The sequence below is a fragment of the Phacochoerus africanus genome, chromosome 2 (assembly GCF_016906955.1).
Source record: "Phacochoerus africanus isolate WHEZ1 chromosome 2, ROS_Pafr_v1, whole genome shotgun sequence".
Classification (NCBI taxonomy): Eukaryota; Metazoa; Chordata; class Mammalia; order Artiodactyla; family Suidae; genus Phacochoerus; species Phacochoerus africanus.
The window spans coordinates 124,375,179-124,392,911 of NC_062545.1; the positions used below are offsets into that span (position 1 = coordinate 124,375,179).

General features: G+C 40.4%; 1 protein-coding gene across 6 annotated transcripts in view; it reads right to left on the reverse strand.

Annotated features, from left to right (window-relative positions):
* The window catches only part of GALK2 (galactokinase 2), a 165,139-nt gene that overhangs the window by 67,340 nt on the left and 80,066 nt on the right, over positions 1-17,733 (reverse strand). For 4 of the 6 annotated variants that reach the window (XM_047766395.1, XM_047766397.1, XM_047766393.1 and 1 more), the window contains 2 exons: positions 3,270-3,368; positions 1,617-1,769 (listed from right to left, as the gene is read on the reverse strand). The exons of 1 other annotated variant lie outside the window; for it this stretch is intronic. In XM_047766395.1, the coding sequence (XP_047622351.1) occupies positions 1,617-1,769; positions 3,270-3,368 (252 nt within the window). The remainder of the gene's footprint in view (positions 1-1,616; positions 1,770-3,269; positions 3,369-17,733) is intronic. One more of the 6 variants, XM_047766396.1, reaches the window with a different exon arrangement.

Sequence of the window (17,733 nt, forward strand, 5' to 3'; positions counted from 1 at the left end):
GTGATGACAGTAAAAACAAAAATAAACAAATGGGACTTAATCAAATTTAAAAGTTTCTGCACAGCAAAGGAAACCCTAAACAAAACAGAACAACAACAACAACAAAAAAAAAACCCAGAATGGGAAAAAATATTTGCAAATGAATCGACTGACAAGGGATTAATCTCCAAAATTGATAAACATCTCCTACTGATCAATACCAAAAAAACAAACAACCCCATCAAAAAATGGGCAGAAGATATAAACAGAAAATTCTCCAAAGAAGACATACAGATGGCTAAAAAACACATGAACAGATGTTCAATATCATTCATCATTAGAGAAATGCAAATCAAAATCACTATGAGATACCAGCCTTACACCAGCCAGAAAGGCCATCATCAAAGAGTCTACAAATGATAAGTGCTGGAGAAGGTGTGGAGAAAAGGGAACCCTAGTACACTGTTGGTGGCATTGCAAACTGGTGCAACCACTGTGGAAAACAGTATTGAGATTCCTCAGAAAACTAAAAATAGAACTACCATTTGATCCAGCCACCCCACTCCTGGGCATCTAACCTGACTCGAAAAGACACATGTACTCCAATGTTCATTGCAGCACTCTACACAATAGCTAAGACATGAAAACAACCTAAATGTCCATTGACAGAGGAGTGGATCAAGAAGATGTGGTACATATACACAATGGAATATTTTTCAGCCATTAAAAGGAACGAAATACTGGCATTTTTAGCAACATAGATGGACCTAGAAATTATCATTCTAAGTGAAGTCAGTCAGACCATGAGACACCAACATCAAATGCTTTCACTGACATGTGGAGTCTGAAAAAAGGACACGATGAACTTCTTTGCAGAACAGATACTGACTCACAGACTTTGAAAAACTTATGGTTTCCAAAGGAGACAGCTTGGGGGTAGTGGGGATGCGCTGGGGTTTTGGGATGGAAATCCTATAAAATTGGATTGTGATGATCATTGTACAACTATAAATGTAATAAATTCATTGAGTAATAAAAAAATTAAAAAAAAATAAAAGTGTAAAACAGTATTCAGTGAATACTTCTTAAGTAGATTTAAGGCCTGACTGGCAAGTGTCTTCTCAACTGTGGAACAGAGAACGCCAAGACTCCCCTCTGGTTTGTGTTTCCCTAGTAACACCAAGCCTGTATTTTTAGAGGGACCAGTGATGGCCATGACAAAACTGCTGCATGTGAGAGGACCAAGGGTCAATGCTATCATCACTTTTGTTGAAGAAACAAGATCAGTTATGGTTGCTTCCTATCAATCATCTCCAACTATCTTTCTCCATCCATAGACCTAACCCATTCCATCATCACAGACAGAAGATGAGCTGTCCTCTTCTCCCCAGTGCCACCCTAGAAGACTCAACTGTGAAGTTCGTATAGCTCCCAAATAACTAGGAGTTGCAGCGCACACCTAGAGGTTTTTATCTCCTGAGATGGAATCAAATTGCTCTGTACCAAAAAACTTTAATTGGAACATTGCTGTAGTCAGAATGTTGTCCTAAATTTTAAGGAAGGAGACAATGGAAAACAAAGAGAAAAAGAACAAGAGGAAGCTGACTTCAAGTTTCACTAGTTTGCCAAGTTCATACCTTTGCAGCCAGCCGACACTCCATCACCCTGACATTGAAATGAGAAGTTGCTGCCTTGTTCATTTCCACACAGCTGTTGGCAATTACAAACACTGCTCCACTTGGAAGCTTCACATCAGTTGCCCTCAGAGGACTAAATTCTATCAACTTGGCCTATTGGGAAAAAATTGACAGGTGAGATATAATGTATTAGAATTCAGAAAATGTTTAACCATTTATGCATTTATTCACCTTAGTAAAAAATTTTTTCCAAAAATACATTCATTAGTTCATTCATTCATTCATTCAAATACTATTTATTAACTTCCAGACACTATATTAGGCACTGGATATACAAGAGTGGACAAGGTAGACACTGTCCCTCCCCTTATAGAGATTACAATCTGGTGGGAAAGGCAGTCAAGTAGTCAGTACATTGCCGGGTTGTATTACAATGGTTGCAAAGCATGGGGAGCTATAAGGACAAATAGCTGCAGCACCTGGTCAGATATAGCCTAGAATAGGCTCCTCTGAAAAAAAGGGAACTCTAAACTGAGTCTTAAATGAAGAGTAAGAGTACAACAGTAGGTTTCTTTACCCAAATAAGACGTCAAGAAGAGGAAAGAATATACACAAGTTTAGAGATGAAAAACAACATGACATGTTAACTGAGTTTGAGGTGTTGAACCTTAGCTGGAGCTTAGAGTTTGAAGAGTGAGGAGTAGTGAGAGGATAGGATGGATGGAGGATGCAAAGTTGGGGTCACATCATAGAGTGCTGTGCCAACCCGAAGAATTTCCACTTTGGTCAGACTCTATAGCTAACTTTCATTAACGACAGGACAGGATTCTGACTCTGCTTGTCAGGTCTCATCCTAAACACCCAGAGTATTTTCTTAGCATTGAACCATATCTCCTCATGCCTCCTGATTCTACCTTAGGGAAATCAACAACATATACTCTTCATAAGAAGAAATCCAGGTACTCTTGGCAAATAGCCACATCTGTAAGAATCTGTAAGAATCTGATGGAAAACTACAAAAAGATTTTAAAGAAATGTCTGTTTCTATTTTGGAAATGGACAATTTATGGCAACTACCAAAACCTCTGCTCTGCCCATGGGAACTGATAGCCAAAGGGAAGTATATTGACTAAGGAATTCATTCCTGGCTTCCTTTCAGCATTCTTCTCCCCACCACTAAAGCCCAAAGATGTTGACAGAGGAAAATTATACCAAAAGAGTAAATTATAAAAAGAGGGATTGTGAATATATGCGGTAAGAGAACTAACATTTGGTTTAAAACCAACAAGAGATTATGAAAATGCCATGAGATGAAGTGATTTGGGATAAGAGCAGGAAAAGAGGTCTCAATTACTAGGCAGTGAAGAAATCTCACCCTAACAATGAATTCAAAGGAGAAAAAAAAATTTAGACACAAGAGAAAAACAGACCTGAGGTGTGATTCTGGAAGCTTAAGGCAGAGGTGATCAACCTGAAACAGAGTAGGTGAACTGGTGATAGCCCTGAATGACTAAGCAGCTGAGAAATACCATCCTACAATAGAGACTAATAAATAGGCCACCCAGAAACAAGCATTCTGGAGATCTCTCAAGGCCCCCCTCTCTGTGTGAACTCTTACTAGTTGATATTTCCAAATAGTTCAGGGCCACCTACAGTTCCTTCTTCTGCAAGAAATGATATGGACTGGTCCATCCCTCCACCTTCAGTGCCTATGTAGCGCTCGCTCTTGGCACAGATTTCCGCAAGTTCCACCTGGAAAAGTAAAAATTGATTTGCACTGTGAGTGCACTATTGCTCATTCATTTCCTATTCCATACATCACAGAGGGGTTTGAATTCCAGTGCAACTCTGATTAACTGATAGTAGCTGCCTACAGCACTGGGTTAACAAGAACTCCAAGACTACTACTGAGTTAAATAGGAAAATATACCAAGATCAACCAATGTCTGCTATGGGATGGAATGAGATATTGATTGTGCAGGTCACACACAGTCTCATCCCTCAGTATCCACAGGAGATTTGTTCCAGGACCCACAAGATACCAAAAGCCATGCATGGTCAAGTTCCTTGTATAACATGGCAAAGTACCTGCATATAACTATGCAACTTATGCACATTTGCTGGTATATTTTAGATCATCTCTAGATCACTTATACCTAATACAATGTAAATACCCTGTAAAGACTTGTAAATACAATGAGAATGTCATGGAAATAGCTGCTAGTACATGGAAAATTCAAGTTTTTCTTTTTGGAACTTTCTGGAATTTCTTTGGAATATTTTTGATCCACGGTTGGTTGAATCAGCTGATGTGGATCCTGATGAGATAAGGAGGGCCGACTGTATATTCTATCCCTGATAGACTGCACAGGGTAAGCAGTTTCTCCTGTCTTTCTGTTTGTTCCATCTCTCTCCAGACTGGCACCACCAAAAAACCTCACATGGACACTCACTCATTTCTGCCTCAGCTTTCTTTGTCTCACAACAGTGAACTATTCCATAGTCTCCCCAGAGCCAAAGTGGGGTCATCCAACCTTACTGTCCAGTCCAAAAGTAATGCCTCTGGTATTTCCATTAAAGGTAAGAATCAGAACTAGTGTCATCTCATCAGATACATCTTGCTCCAATCAAGATGAAGAGGCCCAATACTCGAACACATTTCTAATCTAAACTGAAAATCCAAGTACCTGTTGAAGAATCTTCAATGGCTTCCTAATGATTAATAAAGTAAGTTCAAATTCCTCAACCCAGCATTTGAAAGCCTTCCAAAATGTGCAACCCACTTGCATATGAAATCATATTACCAACCACTTTTTCCCAATTCTATTTGTCTCTGTGACCATCTCACACATGGATGTAACCTGGTATTATTTCCTGTATTCTGTCATATGAATCCTATTGCCATTCATTATCCAGCTTATTGCCTACCTACTATGGGCAAGTCACTGGAACCTCCCTCCATCATAGATTCTTCCTTAAGTACTATTCCCTCTACAGCATCCTGTTTCTCTGAACTCCTATGAAACAGTCAGTATTGTCCACGTACTCACTCTACTATTGATTCTTTTTTTTTTTCTTTCTTTCTTCTAAGACTTGATCCAAGCCTCTATTTTCTCACCTGTTTTCCGGGAAGATCCTTCCAGAGTGATCATTCTGAAGCACTGATGTAATCATCTCTTACCTGTGTGGCTGCCCATGCCTTGATGACCATATTTCTCAGCATGGCACATACTTCTCTAATGACCTATCCCTTGCTCGCATCTCCAGCCTCCTCTCCCACCACTAAACCCTGTGAACTCTAGGCTCAGACCACTGGAAAAATGCTGTTATTCATCACCCCCTAGTTCCCTCATCTCTCAGTATCTTTAAAAGTGTGATTTTTCCTGTCTTCCTCACTCAGTACTGCTCCTTCCAGCATCTGCCACTAGCCATCAGGATCAACTCAAGCATCACCTCCCCCTGGAGCCTTCATCACCACCCAAATGCACACCCCCCACACACACACACACATATTCCCTCCTCTGTGCTCCCTGTATATAACTCTATGCACATTGACGAAACCATGCTTTAAGTATGGATTTCCTTGTGCCTTTATCTACCACTCTATGAGAGCCCATACAATGCCCAGACCACAGCCACTGAACTAATGTGACTGAATCACATAGTGTTTAATCACTTCATGTTTCAGTCACATCTATTTATCCCAGAAGAGTGTCTGTGGGGAACAGATAAAGTAAGTGCTTCTTTTGTGTCCCCTACCTCATACAATGCCAAGAGCATAGTAAATACTCAATAAACAAATCAGTAAGTAACAGGGACCTGCTGTATAGCACAGAGAAATCTACCCAATACTCTGTGTTGGTCTATATAAGAAAAGAATCTTAAAAATAATGGATATATGTATATGTATAATTGATTCGCTTTGCATACACCTGAAGCTAACACAACTTGGTAAGTCAACCATATTCCAATAAAATTTTTAAAATAAATAAAAATTTAAAAAATTTTTTAGAAATACTCCATAAACACCTGCTGCTGTCACTTTCTGAGAATAGCTGCCCAAACATCATCTGATAACTCCTGTAAGTGCCATGTTTCTTGTTGAATTCTCTAATGACCTATCCCTTGGTCACATTAACTCTGCCTTGTGACACGAGGTAAGCTTGGTATTTTGACGTAATAGGCATTGTGTGTGGCCTGCTGCACACATGAAAGCCAGCAACCTTCCATAATAGGCACATTAAAAATAAATTAGTAACCAAAAGGTCAAAACACTTGGATTTTAAAATGTGAAGGTACAATGTACCCAGGAGAACAAGCCTCTGCAGGATTCCATAAAGAATAAGGAGCCTCTGCAGGATTCCATGAAGAATAAGGAGACATAACCATGCTAGGGGGCCAATGTGAAAAGTCATCTCCCCACAACAGCAATAACAGTCATAGTTACATGGTACTACCTGGAATTATCTCCAAATAACCTTTGGCTTATCCTTATTATACAGATGAGGAAGACAGGACTTGAGAGAGATGACAGACAGCAGGGGAACCAGGATTTGAACTTCATCTGGTGACTCCCAAGTCTTTGTTCTTTTCACACTGGACTTCTGTTATTCCCCTACCCCCACCAAATGGAAATGATATAACCTACTTGTCTCACTACCTCAGGGGGATGCGACATGACAAATGAGACCACCAAAATCGAAGTACTATCACTTATAAGAGGAAATGAAAACATCAAGAAGCATGTACTTATTGTTTTTAAGTCTCTGAACGTGTGGTAACACTTTAACAGAAATAGGGTGTTAATAACAGCTTGACAAAATTCAGAAGAACCCCAGAGGTCCCCAGCATCTCTGTGTCACGGAGAGTCCACTTGCAGGCCTGGGGATATCCCCCCACTTTGCCACTACCCCACATGCTGAATTCTGACAGATGGATCTCACAACTGCACAGATAATACTTGAGTTCTAAATGTGAGACGATGAAAAGAAAATGAAGAGAGCTGAAAGATGAAAGAAAGAATGACTCACTTTACAGTCTTCCCAGAATGCATCAGGAATTAGTAATAAATACAGAGGAAAGAAACTAGTACCAGAAGGTTCCAAATCTTGGTTAAAGCCTTAACTCTCCTGCCAACTAACTATGTGACCTTAGAGAGATTGCTTAATTTTTCTGAGTTTCCATTTCTTCATATACCATTTATAACAATAATAGTTTTCATGGTTAGAATTTATTGTCCACATACGATGTGCCAGATACTGTTGCAACTGCTTTGCATGAATTATTTACTTCTCATAATGACCCTATAAGATAGGTATCTCTTCATTCTACAGATAAGGAAACTGAGTGGGTTTATTAGCTGAGACTAGGATAGCAATTACCAAAGCCAAAATTCAAACTCGGAGTTCCCGTCGTGGTGCTGTGGTTAACGAATCCGACTAGGAACCATGAGGTTGCGGGTTCGGTCCCTGCGCTTGCTCAGTGGGTTAACTATCCGGCGTTGCTGTGAGCTGTGGTGTAGGTTGCAGATGTGGCTCGGATCCCGCATTGCTGTGGCTCTGGCGTAGGCCGGTGGCTACAGCTCCAATTCGACCCCTAGCCTGTGAACCTCCATATGCCGCAGGAGCGGCCCAAGAAATAGCAAAAAAGACAAAAAAAAAAATTCAAACTCAACTTGTCTATCCTCAGAGCCCATACTCTTAATCATGACACTATATTACCTCTCATCCATAACATGGAGTAAAATACCTACCTCCGTGGCTACGGGATTATTGTGATGATCCAATGAATTAGATAAAAACATCCCACAAACTCTAGAGAAGTATACAACTTTTAATCATATTATTTCTACCTAATGAAAAAGGAAACATTCAATTTACACAAGTGAGTAGCTAAAACCCAAGCCAAATGTAAAAACAGGTATAATTAATCTGGAATTCATGACAATTTCTTAAACTGTTCAGGGAAAGAGAGAACTTCAAAGATTCTGGATACCCCTCAGAGAACCGATTCCACAATAAGAAGTGTGCTAGAGACAAGCAGGAGAGTGTGCCATTTAAAGCACTGCAGTCTAAATTTGGGGAGTAAAAGATGGGAAGAAGCTTGGAACAAAAGGTTTTTTAAATATCAAACGCTGTTTAAGGAAAAACTTGCATGCTTCTTTCTGACAATAAGCACAAATCAGAGCCAGGCCCATAGCCTTAGCCAGAAATGGCAGGACCTGAACTCAGAGAACCATTAATGGAGACACCATAACAGCAGGAGATGTAAATAGGAGCAGAGAATGCCTGTCATCCTGGGGGATATGAGGGAGACACGTGTGCCTGCATTGCCCTTTCCGTCTTCAGGGACGCTCGAAATAGAACAATAAAATGTCCCCCAAGGATCATAACCAGGCAGAGTAACATGCAAGGGCACTAAATATTCCATACACACATGAGTTATGTAAAATATCAACAGATTTCATAAGAATAAGAAGGAGCTATCAAAAACATTAATAAAAGTCGGAAAGAAGCCTGTTGGAAGTTAATTTCAAGGATAGACTGCATCAAACTCAGGGACCTGATTTTATTCAGCAAAAGACAAAGTCATCTTTTTCCCTGTCCCTGAAGGATTTGGAGACTTGCTCACTTGTCCTATTTCCCTACCCCACAGACAGAGAGACACACACATACACACACACAACACATGAAAAGCCTCAGGCAAGAATACAAAGCTCTACACAAGGGATTCATTCCCCTCCCACCAATGTATTTTCTTGTGCTCTTACACCTGAGCGCTTCAAGAACCCCAGGTGCCTAAACTACTAGTCATTTGTGGCATTTAGCTCTATCCCTTCCTGCAAAACACTAATGTCTGAGAGTCATTAGGAGAGACAATTTGAGTACACAAGAAACTTTTCCAAAGTTTGTAGCCAATAAACTCATTTCTATTTTGACTCCTGCCCTCTGGACAGTTGGGAGAAACCTAGCATTATTCAGAGATCTCTTACTGAAGATAGTTAATGAGGCTAATTTAGCCCTTTGTGTGGTTCTTCTCTTGAAGCAGCCTGGGAAAGAATCAAAAGTCACATGGGCTCCCAAATTAAATAGTGTACCCATCTGCAGGCCAGTGGGGGATCCAGTAAAAGCAGAAATAACAGGATTCGGTTTAAGAGTCACTGAGAAGGACTAAAGATTCCAGTGTTGCCTAGCTAAAATGGGGTACTTATTAAAAGAAAACAAAAATAATACAAAAAGACTTCAAGATGTTAATATAGCAAACTTTATCTTTGTTTAGCAGTTTTACTAATTATACTATTAAAAGTAGAATAATGACAGAGACAGAAAATATTAATCTTGTCTTATGGGAAGGCTTGCTATTCAAAAGGCAGACCCTAACCAATACAGCATCATCCATCTATTGTCAGCCACCCTAGTGCAAGTTAAGAGAAAGGAAAGAAATGAACAGCCCCAATCATTCAATCATTTAAAATACTAGTGTTCTATAGATAATAAGTACACCAGTCAGCCAGTGTCCTCTGTCAAGGAGCTTACAATATTGATACCATCTTCAGGTGAACATGTCTTTCAAAATAAAGTAGTATGCCTGGAATTCGATCGTGGCTCAGCAGAAATGAATCTGACTAGTATTCATGATAATGCAGGTTTGATCCCTGGCTTCATTTAGTGGGTTAAGGATCTGGCATTGATGTGAGCTGTGGTGTAGTTCGCAGATGCGACTAGGATCCCGCGTTGCTGTGGCTGTGGCATAGGCCAGAGGCTACAGCTCTGATTTGACCCCTAGCCTGGGAATTTCCACATGCCACAGGTGTGGCCCTAAAAAAAAACAGACAAAAAAAAACAAAAAAACTAGTATGACAGACAACAATCTGCTCCCTGGGCCTGCTGTCTAATCCCTCTCCATCTTACTACCTGCCCAGGAGGCTGCCCAGCATGAGCTGTACCAAGAGCTCCTGCTTCCCACCGGATTCTCTCAACAGAGAATTCAGGCAAGGAAATGGGCATTAGAAGAGGGGGGAGTGAATTCATCCTGCCAAGGTCATTTTCTAACCCAAGGGCAGTAACAACTCAGGTATAATTAATCCTGGGTTTCCCAATACCTACTACACCTTTGTAAAGAATCTCTATGAAATAAATTGCCCTTGATTATTGACATCTGTTTTCTGTTATGACCCTGACTGATATATCTAAATAAGGTGAAAATGTTAATGTCTCCCTTGACTTTTTTTTACCTCACACATTTTCTCAACTTTCTCCCTCTGCAGTCCTTCTCCACCCTGACTGTCAAAATGCCTGTGTTCTTACCTGGGGATATTGCAAATTCTTCCCCAGACTGGCAAACCCTTTAAGTAGAACCCCAGCCAAGTAGGGGTAACTTCATGAAATAGCACCAAAGTAAGTCTAAAAGAGACTGATGTAAACTTGCTTTGTTTTAACATGGCTGATGGCCAAACTCTAACTTGCAGACACTTTGGAGTGTTCTAAGGCGGTGAGGAAAGGAGGGCTTACTTTAATAGGAAAAAGAAAGAGACTATTATTTCTTTTTCACATGTGTAACTCAAGAGATTGGTAACTTTCACATTTTTTACTTTAAGTTGTCTAGGGACGAGGCAGCTGTTCCCAAATGAGCACAGCAGATACAAGTAACTCTGATGATTCAGGCTGAAAAGTTACAGTAAATCAAGAAAAAAAGAAAAAGGAGGAGTTTAAAATATTTAAAAGATCAGGACTGCGAAGAAACAACATTGAAGAGGATTCTCAAAAGTAAATCTGAAAAACCTGCTAAAATCTAGAACCATGCACTCACAAGTGTATATCACACACACACAAAAAGAACAAAAGTGGACTCCTCCATCCATGTACACTGAAGAGATAAATCCAGTGAATCTGGAGAAGGCTACTAATTGGGAAATGTGGCTCTAAAAATTCCTGGGGTGAGGGCAGAAATTCGAGTCATCTCCCTTCAAATTTTAAACAGAGAGACAAAGACAACTTCCCTAACCCAACTGACTTGGAATCTGAGGGATCCAGATTCTGAGAGGAGGCCTTCAACAAGGCAGAACACTATTTTATGTGTAACAGCCTGAAATTCCAGGCCCATGGAAACATGAGAAAATGTCTATGATAGATTCTTCTAAACATCACCACTGCTGCCTATACTGGATGAAGAAGAACCTTCTAGCTTCATGTTAACATGCAAAGTTTGCTGTTTCCCCAAATGACAATCTTGGATGTGCAGATGTATTTGGTAACTATTAAATGATAACACGAATTCAACAGGTAATAATGAGATCCACAGGGAGGAAAGAATATGGTACCCTCTCTGCTACTGAGGGCCTCAGACACAGGAGGAGTTTCACCCTGTGGACCGGATAGAAGTGCAAATTCCAGCCACACCCCAGACCTGCTCATCAGTATCTGTAGCTTAACTAGAGCCCCAGGTGATTTATATGCACATTAAATTTGAAAGAGCACCTCTAAATAATTTCCTACACTGGGGCTTTGTTAATGAATTAAGCAGACAGGAAAGAATCAAAAGAAGGAGGGAAATTAACAAACGTCAGATGTCTTCTAAGGTCAGACACTATGCAGGTTATTTCATATGTGCTATCTTATTTAGTCTCCAAATGACCCTGAAAGGTTAAAATCATAAATGCTATTTCATAGAGAAGGAATTGAGGCTCAAAACAGTAAATAAATTAACCTAAAAGTCACACCCTTATAGGTCTGGTTCCAAAGTCCATCAGGCCACCTTGTCCCCCTGCCTCTGAAAATGGAGTTTGTGCCCAGACGCTGGGCCCTGGTGAGCAGATGGAGAAAAATGTACACACAGCCAAAGTGAACGTCCCTTCTGTTAGGATAAACAATGGAGCTGACCATGAGCCCCTAGGATACAGATATTTTTGAGTTATCACAATTTCACTCCATTTACCCCCCGGTTAAAAAAAAAAATCCAGCTCACTGGATGGTTGGAGGCTTCAGGCAACTTTTCCATTATCCATCTCCAAATACAGTCCCCCACACCTCCCTCCCAAAGAGCCACAACCCCAAGAGAACTCAATATGAGGCTAACATTTTGGTATGATTTCTGCAGGCTAATAATAATTATAATAGCAGCTAATGCACTGAGTCAGACACTCTCTAAGCACACTTCATGAACTATCAAATTTCAAATCCTTGAAGGAAGTTTTTATCAATAAATGCATTTGATAATGAAGAAACTGAAGCCTACAAAGGTTAAATAAGTTGCCCAAGAGCATTCAGCTAGTAAGTGGCAGTCAGGATTTGAACTCAGAGTCTTGGCTCTATGCTTTTGACCACAATTCTATTCTTTATCCTCAAGGGGAGTGGAGTTTCAAGGGTGAGCCAGGAGTCCAAAATTCAGAAGCCCCAAAAGCCCTCTGTGATTATTTTCAGCACAATTAATTCAATCCCTTTCATTGCTGAAATTCTAAAGAAAGAAAGAAAAAGAAAGAAAGAAAAAAGAAAGAAGAAAGAAAGAAAGAAAGAAAGAAAGAAAGAGGGGTTAGCAAACACATACCAAGGTAACTTAATGGGAAGGCTGGAGGAGATGAGACAGAATTGGCAAAGAAAAAAAAAGCTATTGTGGGAAGACAAGCAGGAGGCAGAAGCCTGGCCAGATTGATGGAATCAGACAAGAATACGACCCAAGTCACTACTACTAAATACCAAAGGGGCCTACAAACGCCTGTGGTAAAGGCTGGTGTCGCTTGCTTGGCTGGCAGACCATTTATTTTTGCTCTGACCTTTGAAGAACGTTAAATAATGATGATAATAATGGATGGGCAGCAGGCCTGCAATCTCTGTGGTTTGGCAAGCGTGTCCGGGAACTGCACGTCCCTGCCCATGGTCAGAGGGACGCTGCCACTCCCTAGGGAGGGTCCCTCATGCGGAGTTTTGAACAGCACTGTCCTGTCCCACCCTTGAGGTCCAACTGCAGGAAATCTGATTGTAAGCCAATCTGGACTCTCTGGGAGAAGGTAAAGAGAAGGGAGCATTAGATAATTAACTACTCTTTCCCCCACCCCAGCATAATCTTAATTGTTAAAATGAACACCTGTTAATTTTCCTAATATTGACTCCAATTGTATAGAAATGGACCCAACCCAAAGAGAAAAAAATAACTCCCATGAATCATTGCCTAGATTGACCAAGTCCGTAATTTACCAGTCACGTTTGCCGGGGAGAAAGGATTCTGTGTATACAACATTCAATTCATAAAGACTTTCGCATGAAGTGGGAAGGCACTTTAGGGTCAGGAAATGGCAAAAAGTGTTAAAAGAGTTGTCACAAGGGAAATCTGAGTGAACTCAAATGTTTTGCATCTACTGAAGGTCATTGTAAGAAACAGCCACATGAACATAATTTTTGCATTAGTTGTCAGACTACTAGAGAGATCATTTTCATTATGCTGGGTGTGCTGTAAAGCATCCATGTGAGAAACGCTTTTAAAATTTAGTACCCTGGAGAAAACATTGCCTCCTTTGATGAACTGGAATGGTTTCTCTATTCTGATCACAAGACCTATATAAATCACTATGTTTCCCTTTTTACCTTGGCTTCGAGTAATCTGAGTAAATACAGTTTAAACAATTACATATAAGTAATTAGCAGTTAGTGTTGTTTTTCATTCTTCTTTCCTTTGCCTTCGTTTTTAATTTCTGTTATTAACCTTATTGAATAAAGATTCTTGTTGTATAATTCCTAGAATTTTTTTCAAAAGAAAGTAAATAGGCACTTGGTACAAATAAAAGAAAAAATTGAGACATAACAGGCTCACAATTGTCCTGTTAAGCAAGGCAAGCGATAAACAAAAGTACACTCTATAAAGGGAGAGTTAGAATGGCAAGGATGACCAGTAACCATATTCCAGAAGGAACAGGTGAAAGACAGTGGATGGATAGGAGTTAGGAGTGCTTCTTTAAACTTTGAAAGACTCTAATGTCAAAAGGAGGAGATAATTGGGGAATTGAGACAGAAAGGGTAAGTTGTGATTAAAAATAAGAAAAATCTTTCCAATGACTAAAATGGTCCAAGGGCTGAAGTTCCCATCGTGGCTCAGTGGTTAGCAATCCAACTAGCATCCATGAGGATGCAGGTTCAAGGGTTAAGGATCCGGCGTTGCCGTGAGCTGTGGTGTAGGTCGCAGACTCAGCTCAGATCTGGTGTAGCTGTGGCTATAGGCCAGGGGCTACAGTTCCAATTGGACCCCCAGCCTGGGAGCCTCCATATGCCATGGGTACAGCCCTAAAAGACAAAAATAAATTAATTAATTAATTAATTAAATGGTCCAAGGATAAAAAGGGCTAATTTGTGAAGCAACAAGATCACTGGGATATACAAACAGAGGCTAGAAAAACTCTCTTACGATGTTGAAGAGCAGAATTTTGCTTGGGGTGGAAGGTGCCTAGAGTGAGTAGCACATACGGAAAGGGCCCCTCAGATCTGAGGTTCAGACACAAGAACCTCTTAACCTAAATGCTGGGAAAACTATAGATTTCCTCGCCTTCTCCAAGATTATAAATATTATAAATAATGTGTTCAACAAAAGATAAAAATAGAAGCCCTGGAGACAAAAGGGTCAATACAACTCTGGTGTGACAGGGAATTCTTGCTCACTTTGAAATTATATTTCCAAGAAAAGAGATGATTCCCTGCCCTTTGTGGGGTGGCAGAGGAAGTGAAAAACAGAACTTCATGAAACAGTAAGGAATATCCATTCTGGCCTCTCTCCCAAAATGCGGATTCTCAGACACACCTCCAGTTCCCATCTACCATCTTCACAAAGCCCCTTCAGGTTACACGCTGACTTGGGGCTAACACAGCAGCTTTTGTCCACCCTCCACGCAATCTACCAGGTCCCCCTCTGCACTGGGTGACATATCCTATGTCAACGCAGCCAGAGATAGACCCCTGTGATCTTTTTATACAGCATTTTGGACATATATTCAGAGCTCTATACCACACACTGCAGGAGAACCAAACATAGTTCCAAGACCCAATACCTGCCCTCACGAATGGACGATCTCATTACAAATCGAAACTCTGATCCAAAAGGCAGAAAAAACTAACCAAGAAAATTTGTCCTTTGGAAAATAAATGTCTGATGGCAATCTCTTTAGATTCTCATTCCTTATTGAGTATCTACATGTGATCATTCCTGACACTTCCCAAAATTATAAATGTAATCAATACTGTGTTCAACAAAAGACTAAGATGAAAATAGAAACAAATAGGCTCCTGGATGGTTTGTAAACTACTGGCAGAAGGTTTAAAGGAAGTACAAACAATTGCTAATGGAACAGAAAACTAATCTAGACCAGGAGATGTGCTCAGTTGGTAAAGTAATTTGTTACAAAACACATCCACTTCACACACTGCTCAAACATAGGACAAGAGACACTAAAATTGTCTAAACAGGGGTGGTAAGAAAGGAGAGAAAAAGATAATCGTTTCAAGGGGTAAAAATTAGGATACTGCCCAGTTGCCTCACAAGGTGGATGATGGACTCTCTGCTATTGGACCAAACATCAGCCACTGTCCTGACCTGCCTTGGATGGCAGCTCTGCTCACTTTCCCTTCCCATTTCATGAGTCTTTCCTTCCACTTACTTTGGGAGTATATATTACTTATTCCTACAGCGGAATAAGCATTTAAGAATACGTCAAAGCATTCTGGAAAATCTATGCTTACGACAACCTATGATAGAGTTACTTTAAAAAATAAGCCATTTTTGCCTGACACCTCCAACTCAGCTTTCATATCTCAACTTATTCCACAAGGTCTTCCCTAAAAGCTACCCCCCTCCCCATTCAAAATGAGTTTTTCCTGTTTTTCTTTCTCATAGTCTATTTTCTTCATGCCATTTATCACAATCTTTATATAGACATTAATGTATGTTTGTTTTATATTGCTCCCTCCCATCTGTCTTAACTCCATGAGAGAAAGGAGCATGTGTCCTTTCACCTCTGTACTTCTCATATCTACCCTATCTGATGAAAATGAATGTTGAATGAATATATGACATCAACATCTTGTTCTCCTACTAGTCCACCATATTCAGAGACAAAAGTCTACACCTAATAAATGAATATGTACCAAACAAAAATCCTGGAATGGGGAGTTCCCGTCATGGCTCAGTGGTTAACAAATCCGACTAGGAACCATGAGGTTAACCTTGCTCAGTGGGTTAGGATTTGGCGTTGCCATGAGCTGTGGTATAGGTTGCAGACGCAGCTCGGATCCCTTGTTGCTGTGGCTGTGGCATAGGCCAGAGGCTACAGATCTGATTCGACCCCTAGCCTGGGAACCTCTATATGCCACAGACGCAGCCCTAGGGAAAAAAAAAAAAAATCCTGGAATGGCTCGGTCACTACTTGGTCCTCTCATGACACTTGGAGTATCTAAAAGTGAAATATCGCTTTCTCTCTTTTGCTCCATTTGGAGTTTACTCTTCCTTACACCTCTGTGTGTTGCCCTTATTGAAAGGAATTGCTGTTTCCCCACCTTGATCTGAGACCCAAGAACAGAAGGCCTTTACCTCTTTACTTTGTTCCTATACTTCTTCTCCATTACTGGTTTTTAGCTCGTCATAATTTTAGGAGCCCACTTAGAGCAGTGTTTCCAAATAATTGGTAGCAGCCCAGTAGCTAATTATGAAATCAATTTAGTGGTTCAAATATGCTTTTTAAATAGAAGGTAAGGGAGTGGAATGAAAGGGAATGGGATGGAAAGCACTGACAACAGAAATGGTATTGTTTTCTGAAAGTTTTCAGACTGTGTTTGCCCAGGTGTATTATATATTATGTTGCAAAGTAAAACATGTTTTACCTGAGCCGTTGTCCAAATTTTTTAGAAATTTTGACTTAGAGTAATTGACAGTAGGGAAAATCTCAGACAGTAATCTACAGGTAGGTCATTTACAGCTTAATGTTTATCTATGAATCTAGGTCCCCTCCTTTTATTAAATATTAACAAGCTGCCTACAATATCCACAGAAAAATCTGATTTCTAATACTTTCAGTCTGAAAATTCTGGGATTTCTAGTCCTTTTTAGTAAGTCTAAAAATCTAACCCATCAGAGCCAGATAAAAGCAACCATCTAGACAGTTACAGGAATGTCTGAAGGCATTTGCTTCTTATGGATTCTTCCCAAAGTCTCTTTCTCTTCCTAGCCATCCCTTGCAACCCCTCCAACTACAACAGAATCCTAATCTTTCCTTTCACTCTCAGGTCTTCTTTCCCTACCCCCAACTTACCCTTTGTGATGTAAATAAAAAAAATAAATATTTGACTTTTGTACTGGTTCCTGGCACACAGCACGTAAGGCCCTTGTAACCTCTGGAGTGATCAGTGTCTTCTGTACACTCTTAGTGGATAGGGGTTCCTAGGTATTTTCAGAATGGAGGCTGGTCCACAGAAAGACCAAGGAATTGATTCAAGTATTGGGGTTTTCTGCCCACCCACTGCCCCCTGCCCCCTGGTTGCCACCTCCGGCGAGGGGAGAGGGGCTAAAATTGCATCAATAACCAATAGCCCATGATTTAATCAATTGTGCTTAGACAATGAAATCGCCATAAAAACCCCTCACTGACTGCGTTCAGAGGGTTCTGGTTTGGTGAACACATTAAGACACTGGCAGGTGGCACATGTGAAGAAGGCATAAAACTGTGCACCCTCTCATCTAGTACCATCTCCTATGCATCTCTTTCATTTGGCTGTTCTTGAGTCATACTGTTTATAACAAACCAGTAATAGCAAGTAAAGAGCTTTGTCCTGAGTTCTCTGAGTCATTTTAGCAAATGATTGAAGCTGAGGAGAGAGCTCTGGGAGCCCCCAACTTTATAGCTGGTTGGTTAGAAATACAGGTAACAATCTGGGACTTGCAACTGGCATCTGAAGTGAGGAAGTCTTGTGTCCTTAACTGGTAGGATCTGACACTAACTCCAGGGAGTGTTAGAACTAAATTGAACTGAATGTATTATAGGACATGAGTTGGTATCTGGAGAATTAGAATTGGTTGGTGTCAGAAACCCCACACACACTGGGTATCAGAAGTATTATAAAAATAGTTCATGTTCCTCTTCCTTAAGGTC